Source organism: Artemia sp. Qi Xiang Cuo, chromosome 1 (assembly GCF_049724085.1).
Source record: "Artemia sp. Qi Xiang Cuo chromosome 1, ASM4972408v1, whole genome shotgun sequence".
In the NCBI taxonomy this organism is placed as follows: domain Eukaryota; kingdom Metazoa; phylum Arthropoda; class Branchiopoda; order Anostraca; family Artemiidae; genus Artemia; species Artemia sp. Qi Xiang Cuo.
Genome location: NC_142794.1, coordinates 62,960,207 through 62,979,243, shown reverse-complemented (window position 1 = coordinate 62,979,243; position 19,037 = coordinate 62,960,207). Strand labels below are relative to the sequence as shown.

At 35.9% G+C, this 19,037-nt stretch overlaps 1 protein-coding gene across 2 annotated transcripts in view; it reads right to left on the bottom strand.

Moving 5' to 3' along the window:
* Window positions 1-1,632: 1,632 nt before the first annotated feature.
* LOC148956580 (mini-chromosome maintenance complex-binding protein) overlaps window positions 1,633-19,037 on the bottom strand; it is an 88,613-nt gene continuing 71,208 nt past the window's right edge. The window contains exons 9-12 of one of the 2 annotated variants that reach the window (XM_089085991.1): window positions 12,516-12,649; window positions 9,805-9,972; window positions 4,846-4,940; window positions 1,633-1,875 (exon numbers count right to left, since the gene is read on the bottom strand). In XM_089085991.1, coding sequence (XP_088942117.1) covers window positions 1,767-1,875; window positions 4,846-4,940; window positions 9,805-9,972; window positions 12,516-12,649 — 506 coding nt within the window. In that variant the 3' untranslated portion in view covers window positions 1,633-1,766. The remainder of the gene's footprint in view (window positions 1,876-4,845; window positions 4,941-9,804; window positions 9,973-12,515; window positions 12,650-19,037) is intronic. The other variant, XM_089085989.1, reaches the window with a different exon arrangement.

The following is a 19,037-nucleotide window of genomic DNA, read 5'->3' as shown; positions in this document are numbered from 1 at the left end:
TGAGGGGGCAACTGCCCCCCTGTCCCTTCCCCCCAAACGACGCCCCTGTCTGGAATATTCCCCGTCGCCAAGTGTGATAATGTAAAGTATAGTTTAATTCACGTTGAAATTACATATGTAATTATAGGAGAGCCATTCTTCCCTTACTATATTACATTGTCAGACAAAATACACTCTTCCTAATTAGGAGATGCAAGAGCTTAAGATCCATCTCTATATTCATCAGAGTAAAAATTTGCTTCAAGTATTGTATGTTATGATGCTACAATTTCTTTCTTTTACTTTTTTTTAAATTTCTTTCTTTTACATTTCAATATTAGCCTTAAATTTTTAATCATTGAGCAAAGAAATTGTTCAATACGAGATTCGGTGGTGATCTATGTCCATTCGAAATATTTACTTAATGTGGTATGATTTTGGACTTTTTTTTACTAAATTACCTTCATATTTATATTTAATCAACTAAGACCAATCAAAGAACATTTGTGAAATATATACTTAGTAGTTTTACTATATTTAAGACATATTAAAGACTTTTAAAGATTAATACTTTAATATATTATTAATGACCGCACCCTAAATAACTCTAGATGGAGTTTTGGAGGAAGGATGTGCTTCTTGACATGAATACTTCATGAATTCTGATCTTGGACGTCGATGTTTCAACATTAAACTCAGTATCGTTTTTACCAAACTGACAATACGACCATATCTGTATAGTGGGGGAAGGACGAGAGAGCAAGGGTCCTTGAACCTTATTAGAACCTTCAAATCATACAGATGAAAAATATTTGCATGACACTGATTTCGATAAGGATTGATGCGTCTACCATTTGGTGAATGCGTACTTAACGCGTTTGATTTTAGTAATGTATGCTGTACAATTAGGTATAGATCTTTATACTTTGGAGCGCTTACCCTAGGCACAGCACTTCTCATATCAACCCCAGAGGCGTGTTTTGAGATATTTTGATCTTTTTGATTAAAACGACAATCCATTGCCAAGTGGGACTGCAAGGGAACCAGCACTTGACTCTGATGTTGAACTAGCTGCAACATCTAGCTATTTTGTTGTGAATTGTTCTACTCTATTGAAATGTTCTACTCTACACAACAATCAATTCTGATAAAAATCTACTTTATTTTTTACAGAGGTTTCAGTGTTTAAACTAACCCAGCAGAATATACATTAAATCTCAAAGGGTGAGCCAATAAGTTCACTAAACCTGCTATTTTTATGAAAATTAACATTATTTTGAATTCAAAATTCATGGGGGGATAGGATTTATCCAGTTAGCAATCCCCCTCTAATGTGAGGAATTACATACGCATAAAAGCTCTTAATGTGCTTATTAGCTAATGCACAGCTTATCTACTACTGAAGTCACAGTTTTGGTTTTCATGACTACAAAACAAGTATTTCTATACTTGAGCATTACAAACTGATGCCAAGTGGTTAACATTAAAACTTCGGCTCAGTTTATGAGATAAAAGACGTTATATCTTCATCAGTCAAATATAGTATTTCAAACAAACAAAACCTCACTTATAGGATCGCTGACCAATTTGTCCCTATCACAACACTCCCCCCTATTTCAAATGTTTGTCTACGGACCTGGCTGTAACTACAGTGGAACATCGGTCCTTATATTTTAGCCTGAGGGTTTGTTTATTTAAAGAACGTAATTGAAAAACAAGCTTTCGTTTAAACTGGATATAAAATAGGACTTCTTGTCTTGCTTGTAAGGACATGTCGATGACAGGGACTAACGACGATTTTGAGAAATCCTCTGTTTTCTCTCTGTTTCCATATTTCTAGCTAAGTCCCAAATTTCTTTGCTCAATGTAGTCTTCCCGTAGCTTAGAGATAACAACCTAAAAAACGCAAATGTTAGTGATAAATATAACAAAAAGGATACATATCCAATAAACAGTAAGAAAACTATAACACGGTACTATATAACACCACTAACCCAAAATCTCATGGTTTTTACGATTTGTTATTATAATCCAATAATTCTCAAACAATCTACCTGTTTTGATGCTACGACAAATAACCCCCCCCCCCAACCGTAAAAATTACCACCTACATGTCTAAGTAGAATGATAAATAATGACAACTGAAGAGTTTAGTACTGCAAAGGAAGATAGGCAAATTAATTTATCTCAAATGACCAGGTAACTTGAGCAGAAAAATGGCTTTAATAAGCAGAATCCATTCAAACATTCTGCTTTTTTCCTTTCTTTTCTATAGCGTGTTAGATGAAGTGAAGTTTTAAAATCTATGTTAGAGAGGACCATCGGAATTTATGCACCTCAGCTTTTGCTCCACTGAGCCATGTTTCTCCTGTCGATTGAAAAGCTCCTTTCTAGCAGACAACCAAATAGGAACTTGTTTCAAATAGAAGTTGGCCCAAAATCGGAACGTGCTTAAGTTATGCAACAATTACCTCAGGCGATTGCCAAAGAAATTAGAGCTTTCATTTTGCTCCTTTTTACGTAGTGATACCAAAAAGTTAGAAAATATACTTTTGAATCAAGACAGAGAGATTTTTCTTCAGTACTAATCAATAGCCTTTGATGAGCTGGTCAAGTTATATTAAATCTATTTTTTTCGTAAAAATCCATCCATACGAAACACCATTATAGGAATTTCGAGGAGATGACAAGTTCAGTGGTGCGGTACTCGTAAAAAAAAGACTTTTTGAAATTTTTATTGGTTCCTGACATGCATTTTAGGCTAAGACAAATAATTGTCTACATTTCCTTCTTTCTGAAAAATTTAAGGGTAAGGCAATTTGTCTCCATGCGGTTTCACAGCGATTACAATCAAAAATAAATCACAACGACGTTGTTTCGCAATTATTATAGTAAAAAAATAGCTACAGGAACATGATTCTGAAAGTAAGGGATAGATATGTAATACTAATTAGGATCTATAAGATGAGATCATGTAAAGCGTTAATCCGTAATCCATAATTTATTACCCATGACATAAACATTTTTATGCACAAGAGGTGTGCATAAAATTGGGTTCTTATGCACACGATGAAAATTGGGTTTTTATGCACACTGGGTTTGCATACGATGAAAACCCAGTTCCGAGAGCCTACGATAGTCGGAGAGGTATAAAGTCTACAAAACCTAACGAAATTCTAAATGGAAAAAGGGTTCAGGGAAGGGGCAATTCTATTCGCATACAGGATAATTTCTGTTCATTTTAAATTTTAACGTCGCTCTTTAGTATCATTTGATTTTTTGAAATAAAAACTCGTATACTGAGTCAGGTTGAACCCCCTCGTCAAACGAGTCACACTTGAAACCTCATAGTCAAGCTTTATTCCCGACATTATCCTTTAAAATTTTTTGAAAAGACCTAGCATACTTTCCCCCTTCTATCTTTACTGTTCGTACTTCTGCACAAAGGACATACACAATATTAATTACAGTTGAAATATAACAAATAATACGATATGGTATAAGCTAAAAGATCAGTTAACACTTTTTTTATTTGGTTTGGCGCTGAACGTTCTGAAAAAAGAAAAGAAAAGGCAGAAATGAATCGCTTCCAGTAGGAAAAAAGGTGTTCAGAGATTCAAAGTTTACAGGAGAAATAAAAGGCTGGTTTACCATAGATGGTTCAAATTCAAACATAGATAAAACGGAGGCTAATTACTATTAGTCTTGAGCATCTTTCTCTAAATTTGGGTTTCTGGATATGCTCCTCGTCTGAAACGAACAATCCAAAAGGAAAGGAGGACATTTAATGGGGAAAAATACATAAAATCAATAAAACGAAGCTAAAAAAAAAGAAGAAAAATATAAGTATTAAAATTAACACGGTTAGCCTCCTTTGGGCCTTGCAATCGTAGACACTGAAATTGCTAAAATGACAATGATTTCAACATGGTGTATCTTCTTCACGTTTCCACTAAACTGATAAAGAAATTGACAATACTCCTTTTTTTATCTTCAAGCCGAACTGGAGGGTAACTTGTACAATAAAATGGCTCTTGCAAAATAATTATTCCCCTTTTTACTCTTCAGCACAAATCAATTCCAAAAACCCTGTATGTCTGTATATGACTTAGACTATCTCTAACTCGGACACAAATTACTCTACATAGCCAGACTACACACTTTTGGAACAAGGTTGTGTCTAAGGTTGTAAATCAACCTGCCCTTAACGCAAAAAGCGCCCTGGTGGCTACAGCAGCTCAGGCTCTTTACACTCACTTTAAGTTGACATATATGTTTCTAGAGTCGAGTGGAACTGAAATATGCCTGGTTCTAGGGGTTTGAGCCTTGATTGCCCTAAACAAGTCTCTCTGAATTTTAGGTACCCTTGAAATGCAATTGAAATCCCATGTTATGAATGTTTGGAATCAGGACGATTCTGATATTGACAATAGACTTGGACAATTATGCTTCCAACATTTAAGCCCCCCCCCCTTCATTTAATTTTAATACTTTTATTATATGTTCCTAGAAACAGGATAACATACGCACAAAAAAATATGCCTAGCTCTTCGGCTACTCGGTGGGTCCCTGCGTGTCACACTTATCTTATTCTATTGGCCGTGCTCAAATCAGGATAGATCAGAACCTTATTTAAAATGACAAGGAGTGCAGACTTTTAAGCTATTTGTTTCATAAGAAGTTACCTAATTTCAATCAGAATACTGGATAACAATATAAGCAATTATCTAAAACTAGATTAATATAAAATTCATTGAATAAGTAGAGCCACTGTTCTAGAAACTTCAAAATCCTGTGGGAATTCTAGTGCAAAAGTTGCGAGACTAGGTCGGCAAAAAAATAAATAAAAAAAATATAAAAAATTACCTTGCCAGTCCAAGCATTAGATGTAAATCATCTGCAGTCATGGAATCAGACGAACTTCCACCCTGCCTTGATAAAACAAAGTCTTGTTGTATTGCCTGAAATTGATTTAATAACAAAACAGTTGAGCGAAGCTTTGGAAGAAAATTTCCACTCGACAAGTTATTGTACTAGTTCTTAAATGTACGAAATCAGGTATATTATATGGAAAAAAGAGACTATAGAGAGCAGAATATCTGAAAGGAGGCACCACTCAGGGACAGGGTTACCGAAATGCAGACGGTCTAGTATGAAGACAAACATAGGTTCCCAGACCCACCGGTAATTCATAACACAAAGAAAGAAAAACGACCAAAAATGGGGTTTTTAAAGGCCAAATGAAAATACTCACAAAACACAAAAAAGCGAATATTTCAAGGGGACAAACGTCTCTCTTCTTCAGCACGAAACGAAAAAATATATTCAGTGAGAGTGCCGAAAAAAACAACAAAAAAATCAAACACAGAAAGTCAATGTAAAAAAAAGCAATGAAAAAAATAACAAAAAATTAAAAGATGAATAAAATTCAATAAAAGCCAAAAACTATAAGAATTACAACCAAATACCTAACAACCATAAAAGTGAGTCATTCACCAATATCCGGGATTTGCGAAAATCCAAAAATTTGAATCGCCATCGACAGATACTGGCGAATAACTGAGAAATAAAAGAAAAACATTCATTCACTCAAAACAAAACGAACCAGCAATTGGAGAACTATGTCATCTGATTTCTGATTTGAATAATTGCATTCCTTGCAGACGCTCTTTGAGATCTAAGGGGTTGTTGACGTGTCTGATTATGTGATTGGGAAATTGGTACAAGGTTTATATCTGGGACTACTGAAGTATCGGCTTCTCTTTTGAGAAAACCAAAATACGACTTATTTATTCTTAAATCACCTGATTCCCTGTTCAAAGCTAGACCTAAATGTTGGTATTTATAAAATTCAACAGCTTCTCTGCAGTGCTGGACAATACCTTTGTCATGCGAAATTAGGCTAGCTTTATTAAATAAAATAGTATGGTCTGGGTTTTCAAAAATGTGCTCTGCAAGGGCAGAGTCAGAATTTTCTTTTTTTTTCCACTTTTAAGTGTATTAATTGAGGTAGACCGCTTAGTTAATATATCCGTAAGTCGCTGATCAGTTCTTCCGATATACCAAAGACCACATGAGCAAGGAATTCTGTAGACATCGGAGTTTTCATCAAGCGGGATAGGGTTTTCACCTTGATAAATGTGGGAAATGATAGTCTTTCTTGGTCTATAGTAAGTGTAAATGTTATTTTTTCTTAGATTTTTTGAAATGTGGTCTGAAACCCCTTTAACGTACGGGAGACCAAGATAAACTAAATTTTCCATTTGATTTGCGTTTTCTGTGTAACTATCTGATAATCTTTTAATGTGTTTTGCAAATACAGAATTTATTAAACTAATTGGATAACCGTTCCCAAATAAAATATCGCTAAGGTGGTCGAGCTCTGAATCCAGGAAGCGTGCTGAACAAACTTGCAATGGTCTGCTTACTAGAGAAGTGACAACTCCTTTTTTCACAGCCAGAGAATGATTAGAGGAATAATTTAAGTAACGGTCACTATATGTGGGTTTTCTATAGACACCAAACTCGGAACATGTATCATTTCGGTGCACCAGAACATCTAAGAAAGGAAGACGCCTCTCTACTTCTGATTTCTGAGTAAATTTAAGTTTTGGGTCAAAGGAGTTGAGCAAGTGAAAGAAAGACCCAAGAGGCTCGTCACCACGCTCCCACAAATAAAAAATATCATTTTTAAAACGAACCCATCATTCAGGTTTACAAAAACTTTGCAAAATAACCCTTTCTTCAAGGTCTTCCATTAAGATATCAGCCTGTATTGGTGAAAGAGGGACGCCCATTGAAACCCCATATTTCTGTCTATAAAATGCCACTATAATGGAAATAAAAAGAAGTTCTTTTACAAAGGTATGTAAGTGAAAGAAGTGTCTGATTCGAAAGAGTAGACTCTTTTGATATAGATGGGTTAGAACTAAGTTTATGCTCCAAAATCAGTTCGGCCTTTTTAGGACCACATATAGGTATACATTGAATCTGCATCAAAACTGCCAATTCTTGTACTTGATTTAACCGATACTTACTTTACCTTGGAAACGAAATCAGCTATCAGAAACGCTACCGATTTACCTTGGAACCCTACCGGTTAAATCACGACATTTTCAGGCTAGAGCGGAAAATGTTATGCACGCTTTCTTATGCGGATTTTCATCAAATTAAGGCTATTGCTGAAATTTCTTTTCAGCATGAATTTAGGATTTCTAGACAAAGCATAGAAAAGGTATTGTCTAGCAATACAGAGAAGCTGGTGAAATTTACAAAAACAACATTTAGGTCTAGCTTTGAACAGGGATTTAGGTGATTAGAATAAATGAGTCGTATTTCCGTTTTCTCAAAAGAGAAACTGATACTTTAGTAGTCCCAGGTATAAGCCTTGTACCACTTTCCCAATCACATAATCAGTTACGTCAACAACCCCTTAGATCTCAAAGAGTGTCTGCAGGGAATGCAATTATTAGAATCAGAAATCAGATGACATAGTTCCCAACTCATTCAATTGCTGGTTAGTTTTGTTTTGAGTGAATGAATATTTTTCTTTTATTTCTCAGTTATTCGCTAGTATCCATTGATGGTGGTTCAAATTTTTGGATTTCTTGCAAATCGCGGATATTAGTGAATGACTCACTTTTATGGTTGTAAGGTATGTGGTTTTAATTTTTATAATTTTTGGCTTTTATTGAATTTCATTCATCTTTTAATTTTTTGGTTTTTTCATTGGTTTTTTGATATTTCATTAATGGCACGTTTCCATAGCTTGATAAACTTCTGATACGATTAACCTTAATTAGATGCTTCCCGGCAAAACTGAGCCAGGTCCACTTTTCAATATTTTCGAAGCACTTATCAGCATAACAGAATTGCAAAATGCATTCATTAGCTAAGTTATATTTTATGCACTATTCATCAACATACTTCAACAATATTGTATTTCCTCCCCCCTTGGAAAGGTCAATTTCTATACGAGCACGTTCTTTCCTTAGAAGTGCCTATAGCGATATGCGATAACAATCAGCCGCGACACATAACATACAGGTCTACTAAGATTTTAGACAAATTTTAGAGCTAGCCTGACTAGAGTCGTTTTATTATTTATTCTCAGGTTTCTTGTAAATTTTAAAACAGGGCAAGCTATAAGACTACTAAGTTGATTTAGGAAAAAAAAATTCAAAGAAAAACAAAGTTTCTCAAAAATAGGGTTTAAATATAAAAGAAAAGTTGAATAACTAGAATGAATAAAAATAATTGCTCTAAGCTATTGCTCCACATGGGTTATTAAGATCAAAAATAAAGTATAATAATCATTTTTTAGTTTAGCACAAAATTGTCTTGTATCTGAACCTTAGACAAATCTCCCTAGAAGTTTCCTTATAAAAATGAAATAGAGTACGAATCTGTCAATCAAAGCCCTGAACAAGCGACAATGACATACCAAGTTGTACTGAATTCAATATTGAAACATCTTGGCGTTGTAAATTCTCTCGTGGGTCGTGTCCTAAACATTTGCTCAGAGTCTTATGTTATAACAGAATTAAATTTTATCAGAGCTATAACCTTTTTATTAATAATACAATAACCCGTAGGCTAAAAAAGATACTCTCTTAAAATCAAAGATCTTTTATTATGTTAAGCTCTTGATAAATTTTCAAATGTAATCTACTTTCCATTATTTCAAAAATTGCAACGAATTTATCTAAGAGAGATTTATCAAACACCATATGACTATGGCAATTATTATATGGGTAGAAACCACCAACATCTGGGAAGACGGCTACAACATCATACGGATCATATAACCAAGGCTTTCAATTCTAATAGCATTCATAATTCTTTTGATTCTGCTCTAAGCAGCCATATTTTTAGGCTGCTGCTCACTAGGTCGAACTGCATTGCTACCTTCACAATTTCCAAATGAATTGATTTCGTCTTTAATAGGACTTCACTTGCTCTAAAAAAAGTTCTATAAACAAATCTCAAACTTGAACTCATGTTCTGCTTCAGCTTCATTTAACGTAAGCGGTGATCGAACCATCAATAGTCGTAATGTTTTCAGCTTCAAAGTAGCTGGACAAATTCATCACAAAATCAATTTAGCGGCACACCCAGCATAAACCCCTGAAGGTGATATTGAACCACTTTAATGTGGCCATATGTATTTTTTAGACCCCGATGAAGCTTTTGAAAAACGCTCTTGCAAATCCTTTAAATTATAGAATCTCTATAAATATATATATATATATATATATATATATATATATATATATATATATATATATATATATATATATACTGTTATTCACAAGCGCAACAAATTTAAATGATGGAAATATTTGAATTTAACAAAATGAGAGTTAGAGCAATTTTTTTGAAAATATTAAAAAAAAATATTATACGGACATAATCAGTTAGAGATAATTCAGTTTACCTGATTGGCCAGAGATAAGTCAATTGGATAGGAGCACTGAACATTGAACGAACCGAATTCTATTTCTCTAACCATATTTTATTTCCGATTTTAACTCTTTAATAGAGACCAAATCTTCATTTATTCATGAAATTCGTTACACAGATTTCGAACACTGTTCGAAATTGGGAAAAATGTCTATACTACGGATTCCATATCCATTTGTTTACCAGCGGCTTAGTTTAAACTCTCTACCAATCAACAATCTGTCATACTTAGGATTTTGTAATGTAAGGAAGATGAAAGTGGTAGGAAATGTGATAAATCCATATTTGCCCCCCCCCCCCCCAAAAAAAGCTTTGGTACCTCAAGGATTATAAACTCACGGAAAACAAAGGAAAAAAACTCACGCTCTGAAGTTCTTCAGTAAGACTGTACTCCATCATTTGGCACAGGGTTATGTACTTCCTTAACTTATTTGACAAGTCTTCACTTAAAAAAGTAAAGATGGCACTGATCATGTTGTCATAACTGCTCAGTTTTTCTTCGTTTATTTTTAAAGGCACAAGGACATCACTCTAAAGAATCAAACAAGTTGAAGAAAACAGTTAAAGTTTAAAAAATGAAAAAAAAAGAAAAATAAAATAAAACCCAAAATCAGGCTTTATTCGGGCTCCATCATGCTAACATCCATATATCTTCTAAAAGATGTATCTCCAAACACTTATCTTCTAAAAGATGCTCTATAACTGAACGATAATATTTACGATCATTTGATCGGCTTAAAAAGATCTTGCTTTTCCACTTTGCAATAAAAGGAAAAAAGAAAAGAACGGCATAAGTGCAAAAGAAACGATAAACATCGTCACTGTCACGCCTGAAAATAGCATCTGACATTTACAAACTCTTGGAATAATTGCCAAAAACTGTTTGTAAAGCTGTTTTCAAGGGGAGGATCAACATGGACAATTTAAGCGCAATCACACTTTGATCCTCCTTTTCCTATATTGATCTGCTGTTCTTCCCTGTGAGAACGGCTTAACAAACAGTTTTTGACGAACATCATAGAAGTGTGAAAATATTAGCTACGGCCTTTGGGCGTGTCAGTGACGATACTTTCAAAGTCCGTCGTCAATATCTGTAAAGTTCCATTCGGTCTCCAATGACTCAGAGAGTTATTCATTTTTCAATGGCCTTTAATGTAAAGCTAAAATTAATATATTTTCTGGGATTCTGCTCTTACTTATTGAATTTGATGTATTTTTTTTTGTATTTCGTTACCTCGCTTTCTTATCGGCTTTATGTTGATGCTGTATTTTTTCACAATGTTTTTCCTCTCTTTCGATTTTTTGGTGCTGCGGATGAGCCCTGAACATCGATTTGAGATATCTAAAATTTCTTTTGTTGGTTATTGATCTTAACCTTTTTTTGCAAGTTGATAATCTTGTATGCTTCTTAGCTTGTTTCAACTGATTTTCTTCCGTCGGCCACAATTAAGTTCTATGACCCTGGGTACATTATTGACCAGGGACGTCAAAAGTAAATTCCATGTCCACAAGGGCCTGATAAGCCTCATCTAATGTAACCTATAAATTACATCACTGTAAAAATATTGTTGCGTTATTTAATGTTTGAAGTTCATTTATTTAAATTTTTACGACCCAAATTTTCCTCGGGAGAGTCAGAAAGTTAATTAGCGGGAATCTAGGAGAAACTCAAACCTAACAAGGGCCACTAAAGTGGAAGTCTCTTGAAAAACAAATATGAAGATGAAACTTTTATATGTTCGAATTATTTAATTCTTATTTCGTTTATTTTGTATAGTAATTTTTTCATAGTTTCCATCTCATTGTGGCTTCTAAAAAGTAATCTCTAAAAGTAAGATTCTTACATAAGTCAACGTTTGAAGCTTAATTCATTTAAGATAATTTCTTATTTCAGTTTCTTATTTCAGAAAATTGGGTCTGAAACTTAAAAATTTATAAAAACCGACTAAGTGCAAGTCTGTTAAAAGAAAAACATGACGACACGGCTTTATGAATTCTTGTTTTTTATGGCCCAGGGAGCTGTTTCCCAGCTGAGCCAAGAAAACCAAGATTAGAATACTGGAAGCTACAGTGATGACAGTGGTCAACTATGGTTCTGAAGCGCGAGCGCTCCGAAAAACGAAGGAGGCTTTGCTAGATGTTTTATAGAGATATTGCCTACGGATTTGGGTACCGTCTGACTGACCGCATCTCAAACCGTAAACTGCACGAAGAAATTGGTTCAACCCTGCTTTCTAGCACTATAACGAGAGAAAAGATGAGAGGACAAGGACACGTTATGCAGATGAAAAAACGACAGATTCCCAAAGATCGTCATTGTCAGCCCATCATCTAGGGCAGAACGAAAAGCAGGCCGTCCCCGAATAGGTCAGGAGGATTTCGCAAGGAAAGATTAAAGAGAAATGGGAACTTCTTGGGAGGGTGCAAATGAAAAGTCTTTAAAGGAACAGCGTGCGTAGCTATTCTGCCATTATGTGGTTTGATGCTGCTGTTAGTTGTTAGTACCAGTAGCCGCAATATCTCTTTTACTCTTTCCTTGTGTTTACTTTTTTATGCATTGTTTTAGTCTATTCAAGTTTTTAATGACAGGGGATTTCGTCAAGGAGAGTCAGAATTAAAAAGTGGAAACCTAAAAAAAAATGAAATTTAGTAAAACCTGCCAAAGTAGAAGTCTACTCAAAACAAACCTCAAGACGAAACTTAAGTATCTTTTGTATTTTCGTTTCTTTTTATCATCTTCTATGTTGTTATAATCATTTGATTTTTATGAGTAACCTATATCTTGTATTCTTATTATTCTTTTGTCTATTTCTAATTTCTATCTGGCTAGCTTTTGCGATCTTATTTTGGTTTGGGTCAAATAGCATTGTTGTTTAACAAAACATTCAGAAAGCAAAGTCTCCAAGGTGAGAGTGGTGGGACAAATCATAAAAAAAGAAGGTGTAATGGTACCCAAATTTTGAAATTTTACCCACGCCTCTTTTAGGCAATGTTCGGAAGATTCCCCTTGAACCCCCAACCTTATATGTGTAAACGTGAACTTGCACACTAAATTGTTGAAGAATTAAACTTACCGGTAATAAAGATTTTCCTTCGGAAAGAATAATGACCGGAATATTGGCATTGTATTCTATTTGGTGGTAGTGAAAATCGTATGCCAATTTTTGCCACAAAATCAGGTGTTCCAATGCAGTTACGTTTTTCACGCCTGTCAAAGCGTACGCAGGAAAAATTAGGTTATAAACGGGACACAAATCACTAGATTGAATACATGTATATTTTTTCTTCTCCTTTATTTTGTATTTTCTTTTACTTCTTTGCTGTTTTTCTTTCATTTTTAAAATTGTTTAGTTTTTTGACATTCTGCGTTGTTTTTTTTATTTCCTTGGTATGTTTTTTTTTATTGTTTTTTTTTTCAATTGCGCCAAAGACGCGCGGTTGCCCATAGAAACAAAATAATCAAGTATTTGCTTTTTTTTATTGCAGTGGCCTAAAATCTTGTTTTCTATATATTTTCTGATTCATTTGGAAAAATTAGCTGGGATTGTAAGAAATCACATCAATCTTAACATTGATTTTACTATTAAATGAAAACCATACATGCGTATGGGTCAAAAAACATGATAAACACCATGATTTTTTTTTTTAACCTTACCCATGATAAAATATGATACAATGTTACAAAATTACCATGATAATTTGATACAATTTTTAATTAAATTTATGTTCAAAGCATTGAGTGAGTAGTCTCCCAAATCCCTATTTAAATACATATTATCATTTAGCTTAAGTTTAATTTTTAATGCCTCTTGAACCTTGGTCAATCCCCAGATCATTGCTAATGAGGGGGGGGGGATTCTAGTTTATCCCTGCTGCGAATAATTAAAACATCTAGAAACAATTTTTTACTTGCATTTTCAATTTCTAGAGGGAACTGTAAGTTTCTGTCACATGTCTTAAGGTGATCTAGAAGCCCCTAAGTACATCTTCCCTCTTTTTTTTTTAAAGTGATATAAGATCCCCAATAGATGTGTTTAAAAAACCAAACCATTTCTAAATGTGTTAATTATTCGCAGCAGTGATAAATTAGATTTTACTACTTACACAAGGCCCGAACAAAACAACAGATCTCTTCATTTTAAGTCTAATCACCCCTCCCCCCAAGTTAAAAGAGGCGTTACAAATTCTCTCGTGAATCATGTCCTAAAAAGTTGCTCTGAGTCATATGTCACAACAGAATTAAATTTTATAAGAGGTATAATTTTTGGAAACGGCTAAAACATCCTTTTTATTAATAATACAATATATATACAAATAATAATACAGATAGACGTAGACTAAAAAGATACTCTCTTAAATTCAAGATCTTTTATAATGTTCAGTTCGTAATAAATCTTCAGATGTAATCTACCTTCCATACATCTCAAAAATTGCTACGAATTTGAAAAAGGTTTGTACACGAAATAATGTGTGTAGTTTTTACTAGTAATTTCAAAATCATTATTTTCTAAAACTCTGGTAAGAAGAAAACCACAGTTACTCGTCAAAGAGGGGTTTATCAAATACCATATGAATGCGGCAATTATTATATAGGTAGAACCAGCCAAAATCTGGGAAGACACGAACAACATAATACGGATGATTATTCTTTTGATTCTGCTCTAGGCAGCCATTTTCAAGAAAATCCCAGTAATACAATATTTTTTGAGAATACCTCCCTTATTAGCAATGATTTGGGTAGTAAACAGGTCGTTCGTGAGGCAATAAAAATTAAACTTAAGCTAAATAATAATATTTCTTTAAATATGGATTCGGGGGCGTAGTCACTCAACAGTTAATACACAAATTTAATTAAAAATGAGTAAACAAATTATATTACAGAACCAATAGCTACTACCAGTGAACCTGTAACAAAAAGACCTTTAAGGTTAGCTCCCGAAAAGCAAGAATAGCATTGAAAACTGGCTCTTGATTTGTGTTTCCCCGAATGAATGGCTAAATGGCCTCGTTTTCTGCCATTTTCTCTTCAGTCCTCGTTGAACTTCCTTGAAGAAACGATTATGAGACTATTTTAATTTTTAATTTTAGTTTTAATGATCGCATTTTACTGTAAGTCATATTTTACGTGCTTTGCTGAGGAAGGCCCTTGTATAGAGAACCGAAAAACGTGACAAGTGACACGTGGGTATGCTTAGCATTGTACCATCGGAGACTTATGAAATATAAGTTACATACAAGATATGATAATAAATTCGTCATTACACTAAACAAATTAAACAAGGAATTGGTCAGGTCAATCATAAATGGTGATTATGTAAGTTTCATCGGTATCATATCTGTATACATGGCTGAAACCTAGTAAAAAAAAAAAAAAAACATGTCGCATATTGGGCTTAGTTTGATGCCTCATTCTCTGAAGATCATCTCTTGATATTTCAAATAAGAAAAAACCATAGGCTTTTCGTGTGTGCAATCCGTGTTGCACCGGTAGCTAAAAAACCTAGCAAGAGACGATCACGTCCAATACTAAGAAATATAATAACCCACAACTCATAAGAATAGAGTCAGATAAAAACAAGAAATACACTATTAGAATCAACTTGTCCAAAACTCTATATAGGAAACTTACCGTCCCTTGACTTGTCAGAGGCAACGCTCTAGCGTTGCCTATAGTAAAGGCCATACGGCTCCAATGTTTTATTATTTATTTTTTTTTCCCCCAGAGGCACTTCATATGGAAGGGCGTAGAAGCTTCAAAGGGGGCTCATTCGATTGGAAATCGAGGTTCTAGTGCCTTTTTAATAGTCAAAAGTGATCGGAGGGCAACTAGCCCCCCCCCCACGCCCGTCATTCCCCCAAACACATCCAATCAAAATTTTGAGATAGCCATTTTGTTCAGCGTAGTTGTTTTCCAGATAGAAAATATGTTTTTGAGGAGGACACTCCCCAACAACCATCAGGGCAAGGGTTTTAAGTTATGCCCTGGGGGCATATAAGGTTTTTTTATAGAAGGCGTTGTCGTAGAAACTTCAAAACAGGCTCATTCGATTGGAAATTAAAGAGCTAGTGCCCTTTTTAACAGTCGAAAGTGATTGGAGTGTAACTAATCCACCTCCCCCCCCCACGCCCATCATTTCCCCAACCACATCCAATCAAAATTTTAAGATAGCCATTTTGCTCCGCGTATCTGATTTACAGATAGAAAATATATTTTGAGGAGGACACTCCCCCACAACCCTCAGGGCAAGGGTTTTAAGTTATGCCCTGGGGCAATATAAGGTTTTTTTTATAGAAGGCGTTGTCGTAGAAACTTCAAAACAGGCTCATTCGATTGGAAATTCGAACGCCCACGCCCACGCCCACGCCCATCATTTGTTGATTTCCAGATAGAAAATATATTTTTGAGGAGGATACTCCCCCACAACCCTCAGGGCAAGGGTTTTCAGTTATGCCCTGGGGGCATATAAGGTTTTTTATAGAAAGCGTTGTCGTAGAAACTTCAAAACAGGCTCATTCGATTGAAAATTAAAGAGCTAGTGCCCTTTTTAACAGTCGAAAGTCATTGGAGGGCAACTAGCCCCCCCCCCACGCCCATCATTACCCCAAACACATCCAATACAATTCTTCAGATAGGCCTTTTGTTCATCGGAGTTGATTTTCAGATAGAAAATATATTTTTGTGGAGGATACTCCCCCACAACCCACAGGGCCAGGGTTTTAAGTTATGCCCTGGGGGCATATAAGGTTTTTTTTATAGAAGGCGTTGTCGTAGAAACTTCAAAACAGGCTCATTCGACTGGAAATTAAAGAGCTAGTGCCGTTTTTAATAGTCGAAATTGATCGGAGTGTCACTAGGCCCCCCCAGGCCCATCATTCCCCAACCACATCCAATCAAAATTTTCAGATAGCCATTTTGTTCAGCGTAGTTGATTTCCAGATAGAAAATATATTTTTGAGGAGGACACTCCCCACAACCCCAAGGGCAAGGGTTTTAAGTTATGCCCTGGGGGCATTTAAGGTTTTTTACAGAAGGCGTTGTCGTAGAAACTTCAAAACAGGCTCATTCGATTGGAAATAAAAGGGCTAGTGCCCTTTTTAATAGTCGAAAATGATTGGAGGGCAACTAGCCCCTCCCATGCCCATCATTCCCCCACACACATCCAATCAAAATTTGAGATAGCCATTTTGTTCAGCGTAGTTGATTTCCCGATAGAAAATATATTTTTGAGGAGGATACTCCCCCACAACCCTCATGGCATGGGTTACAAGTTATGCCCTGGGGGCTTATAAGGTTTTTATAGAATGCACTGTCGTAGAAACTTCCAAACATGCTCATTCGATTGGAAATTAAAGGGCTAGTGCCCTTTTTAATAGTCGAAAGTGACTGGAGTGTAACTAGGCCCCCGGCCCCCCCCCCCCCGCCTATCATTTCCCCAAAACACATCCAATCCAAATTTTCAGATAGCTATTTTGTTCAGCGTAGTTGATTTCCAGATAGAAAATATATTTTTGAGGAGGACACTCCCCCACAACCCTCAGGGCAAGGGTTTTAAGTTATGCCCTGGAGGCATATCAGGTTTTTATAGAAGGCGTTGTCGTAGAGACTTCAAAACAGGCTCATTCGACTAGAAATTAAAGAGCTACTGCCCTTTTTAATAGTCGAAAGTGATTGGAGTGTAACTAGCCCCCCCCCCACGCCCATCATTTCCCCAACCACATCCAATCAAAATTTTCAGATAGCCATTTTGTTCAGCGTGATTGATTACCAGATAGAAAATATATTTTTGAGGAGGACACTCCCCACAACCCCAAGGGCAAGGGTTTTAAGTTATGCCCAGGGGGTATTTAAGGTTTTTTACAGAAGGCGTTGTCGTAGAAACTTCAAAACAGGCTCATTCGATTGGAAATTAAAGGGCTAGTGCCCTTTTTAATATTCGATAGTGATTGGAGGGCAACTAGCCCCCCCCCCACGCCCCTCATTCCCCCAAACACATCCAATCAAAATTTTGAGATAGCCATTTTGTTCAGTATAGTTGATTTCCAGATAGAAAATATGCTCATTCGATTGGAAATTAAAGGGCTAGTGCCCTTTTTAATAGTCGAAAGTGACTAGAGTGTAACTAGCCCCCGCCCCCCCCCCCGCCCATCATTTCCCCAAACACATCAAATCAAAATTTTCAGATAGCTATTTTGTTCAGCGTAGTTGATTTCCAGATAGAAAATATATTTTTGAGGAGGACACTCCCCCACAACCCTCAGGGCAAGGGTTTTAAGTTATACCCTGGAGGCATATAAGGTTTTTATAGAAGGCGTTGTCGTAGAAACTTCAAAACAGGCTAATTCGTTTGTAAATTAATGGGCTTTTGCCCTTTTTATTTGTCGAATTTTATTTGAGGGATACTAGCCCCCCCCCCCCCACGCCCATCATTCCCCCAAACACATCCAATCAAACTTTTGAGATAGATATTTTGTTAAGCGTAGTTGATTTCCTGATAGAAAATATGTTTTTGAGGAGGACACTCCCCCAGAACCTTCAGGGCAAGGGTTTTAAGATATGCCCTGGGGGCATATAAGGTTTTTATAGAAGGTGTTGTCTTAGAAACCTCAAAAAAGGCTCATTCGATTAGAAATTCAAATGGATAGTGCCCTTTTTAATAGTCCAAAGTGATTGGAGGGCAACTATCCCCCCCCCACGCCCATCCTTCCCCCCCACACATCCAATCAAAATTTGGGATAGCCATTTTGTTCAGCGTAGTTGATTTTCAGATAGAAAATATGTTTTTGAGGAAGACAATCCCCCCCAACCCTCAGGGCAAGGGTTTTAAGTTATTATAGAAGGCGTTGTCATAGAAACTTCAAAAAAGGCTCATTCGACTGGAAATTCAAAGGGATAATGCCCTTTTTAATAGTCAAAAGTGATTGGAGGGCAAGTAGCCCCCCCCCGACGCCCATCATTTCCCCAAACACATCCAATCAACATTTTGAGATAGCCATTTTTGTTCAGCGTAGTTGATTTCCAGACTGAAAATATATTTTTGAGGAGGACACTCCCCCACAACCCTCAGGGCAAGGGTTTTAAGTTATGCCCTGGGGGCATATAAGGTTTTTTATAGAAGGCGTTGTCGTAGAAACTTCAAAACAGGCTCATTCGATTGGAAATTAAAGGGCTAGTGCCCTTTTTGATAGTCGAAAGTGATTGGAGGGCAACTAGCCCCCCCCACGCCCATCATTTACCCAAACACATCCAATCAAACTTTTGAGATAGCCATTTTGTTCAGTGTAGTTGATTTCCAGATAGAAAATATGTTTTTGAGGAGGACACTCCCCCACAACCTTCAGGGCAAAAGTTTTAAGTTATGCCCTGGGGGCATATAAGGTTTTTATAGTAGGTATTGTCGTAGAAACTTCAAAACAGGCACATTCAATTGGAAAATTCAAAGGGCTAGTGCCCTTTTTAATAGTCAAAAGTGATTGGAGAGCAACTGGCCTCCCCCCACGCCCATAATTCCCCCAAACACACCCAATCAAAATTTTGAGATACCCATTTTGTTCAGCGTAGTTTATAGAAGGTGGTGTCGTAAAAACTTCGAAAAAGA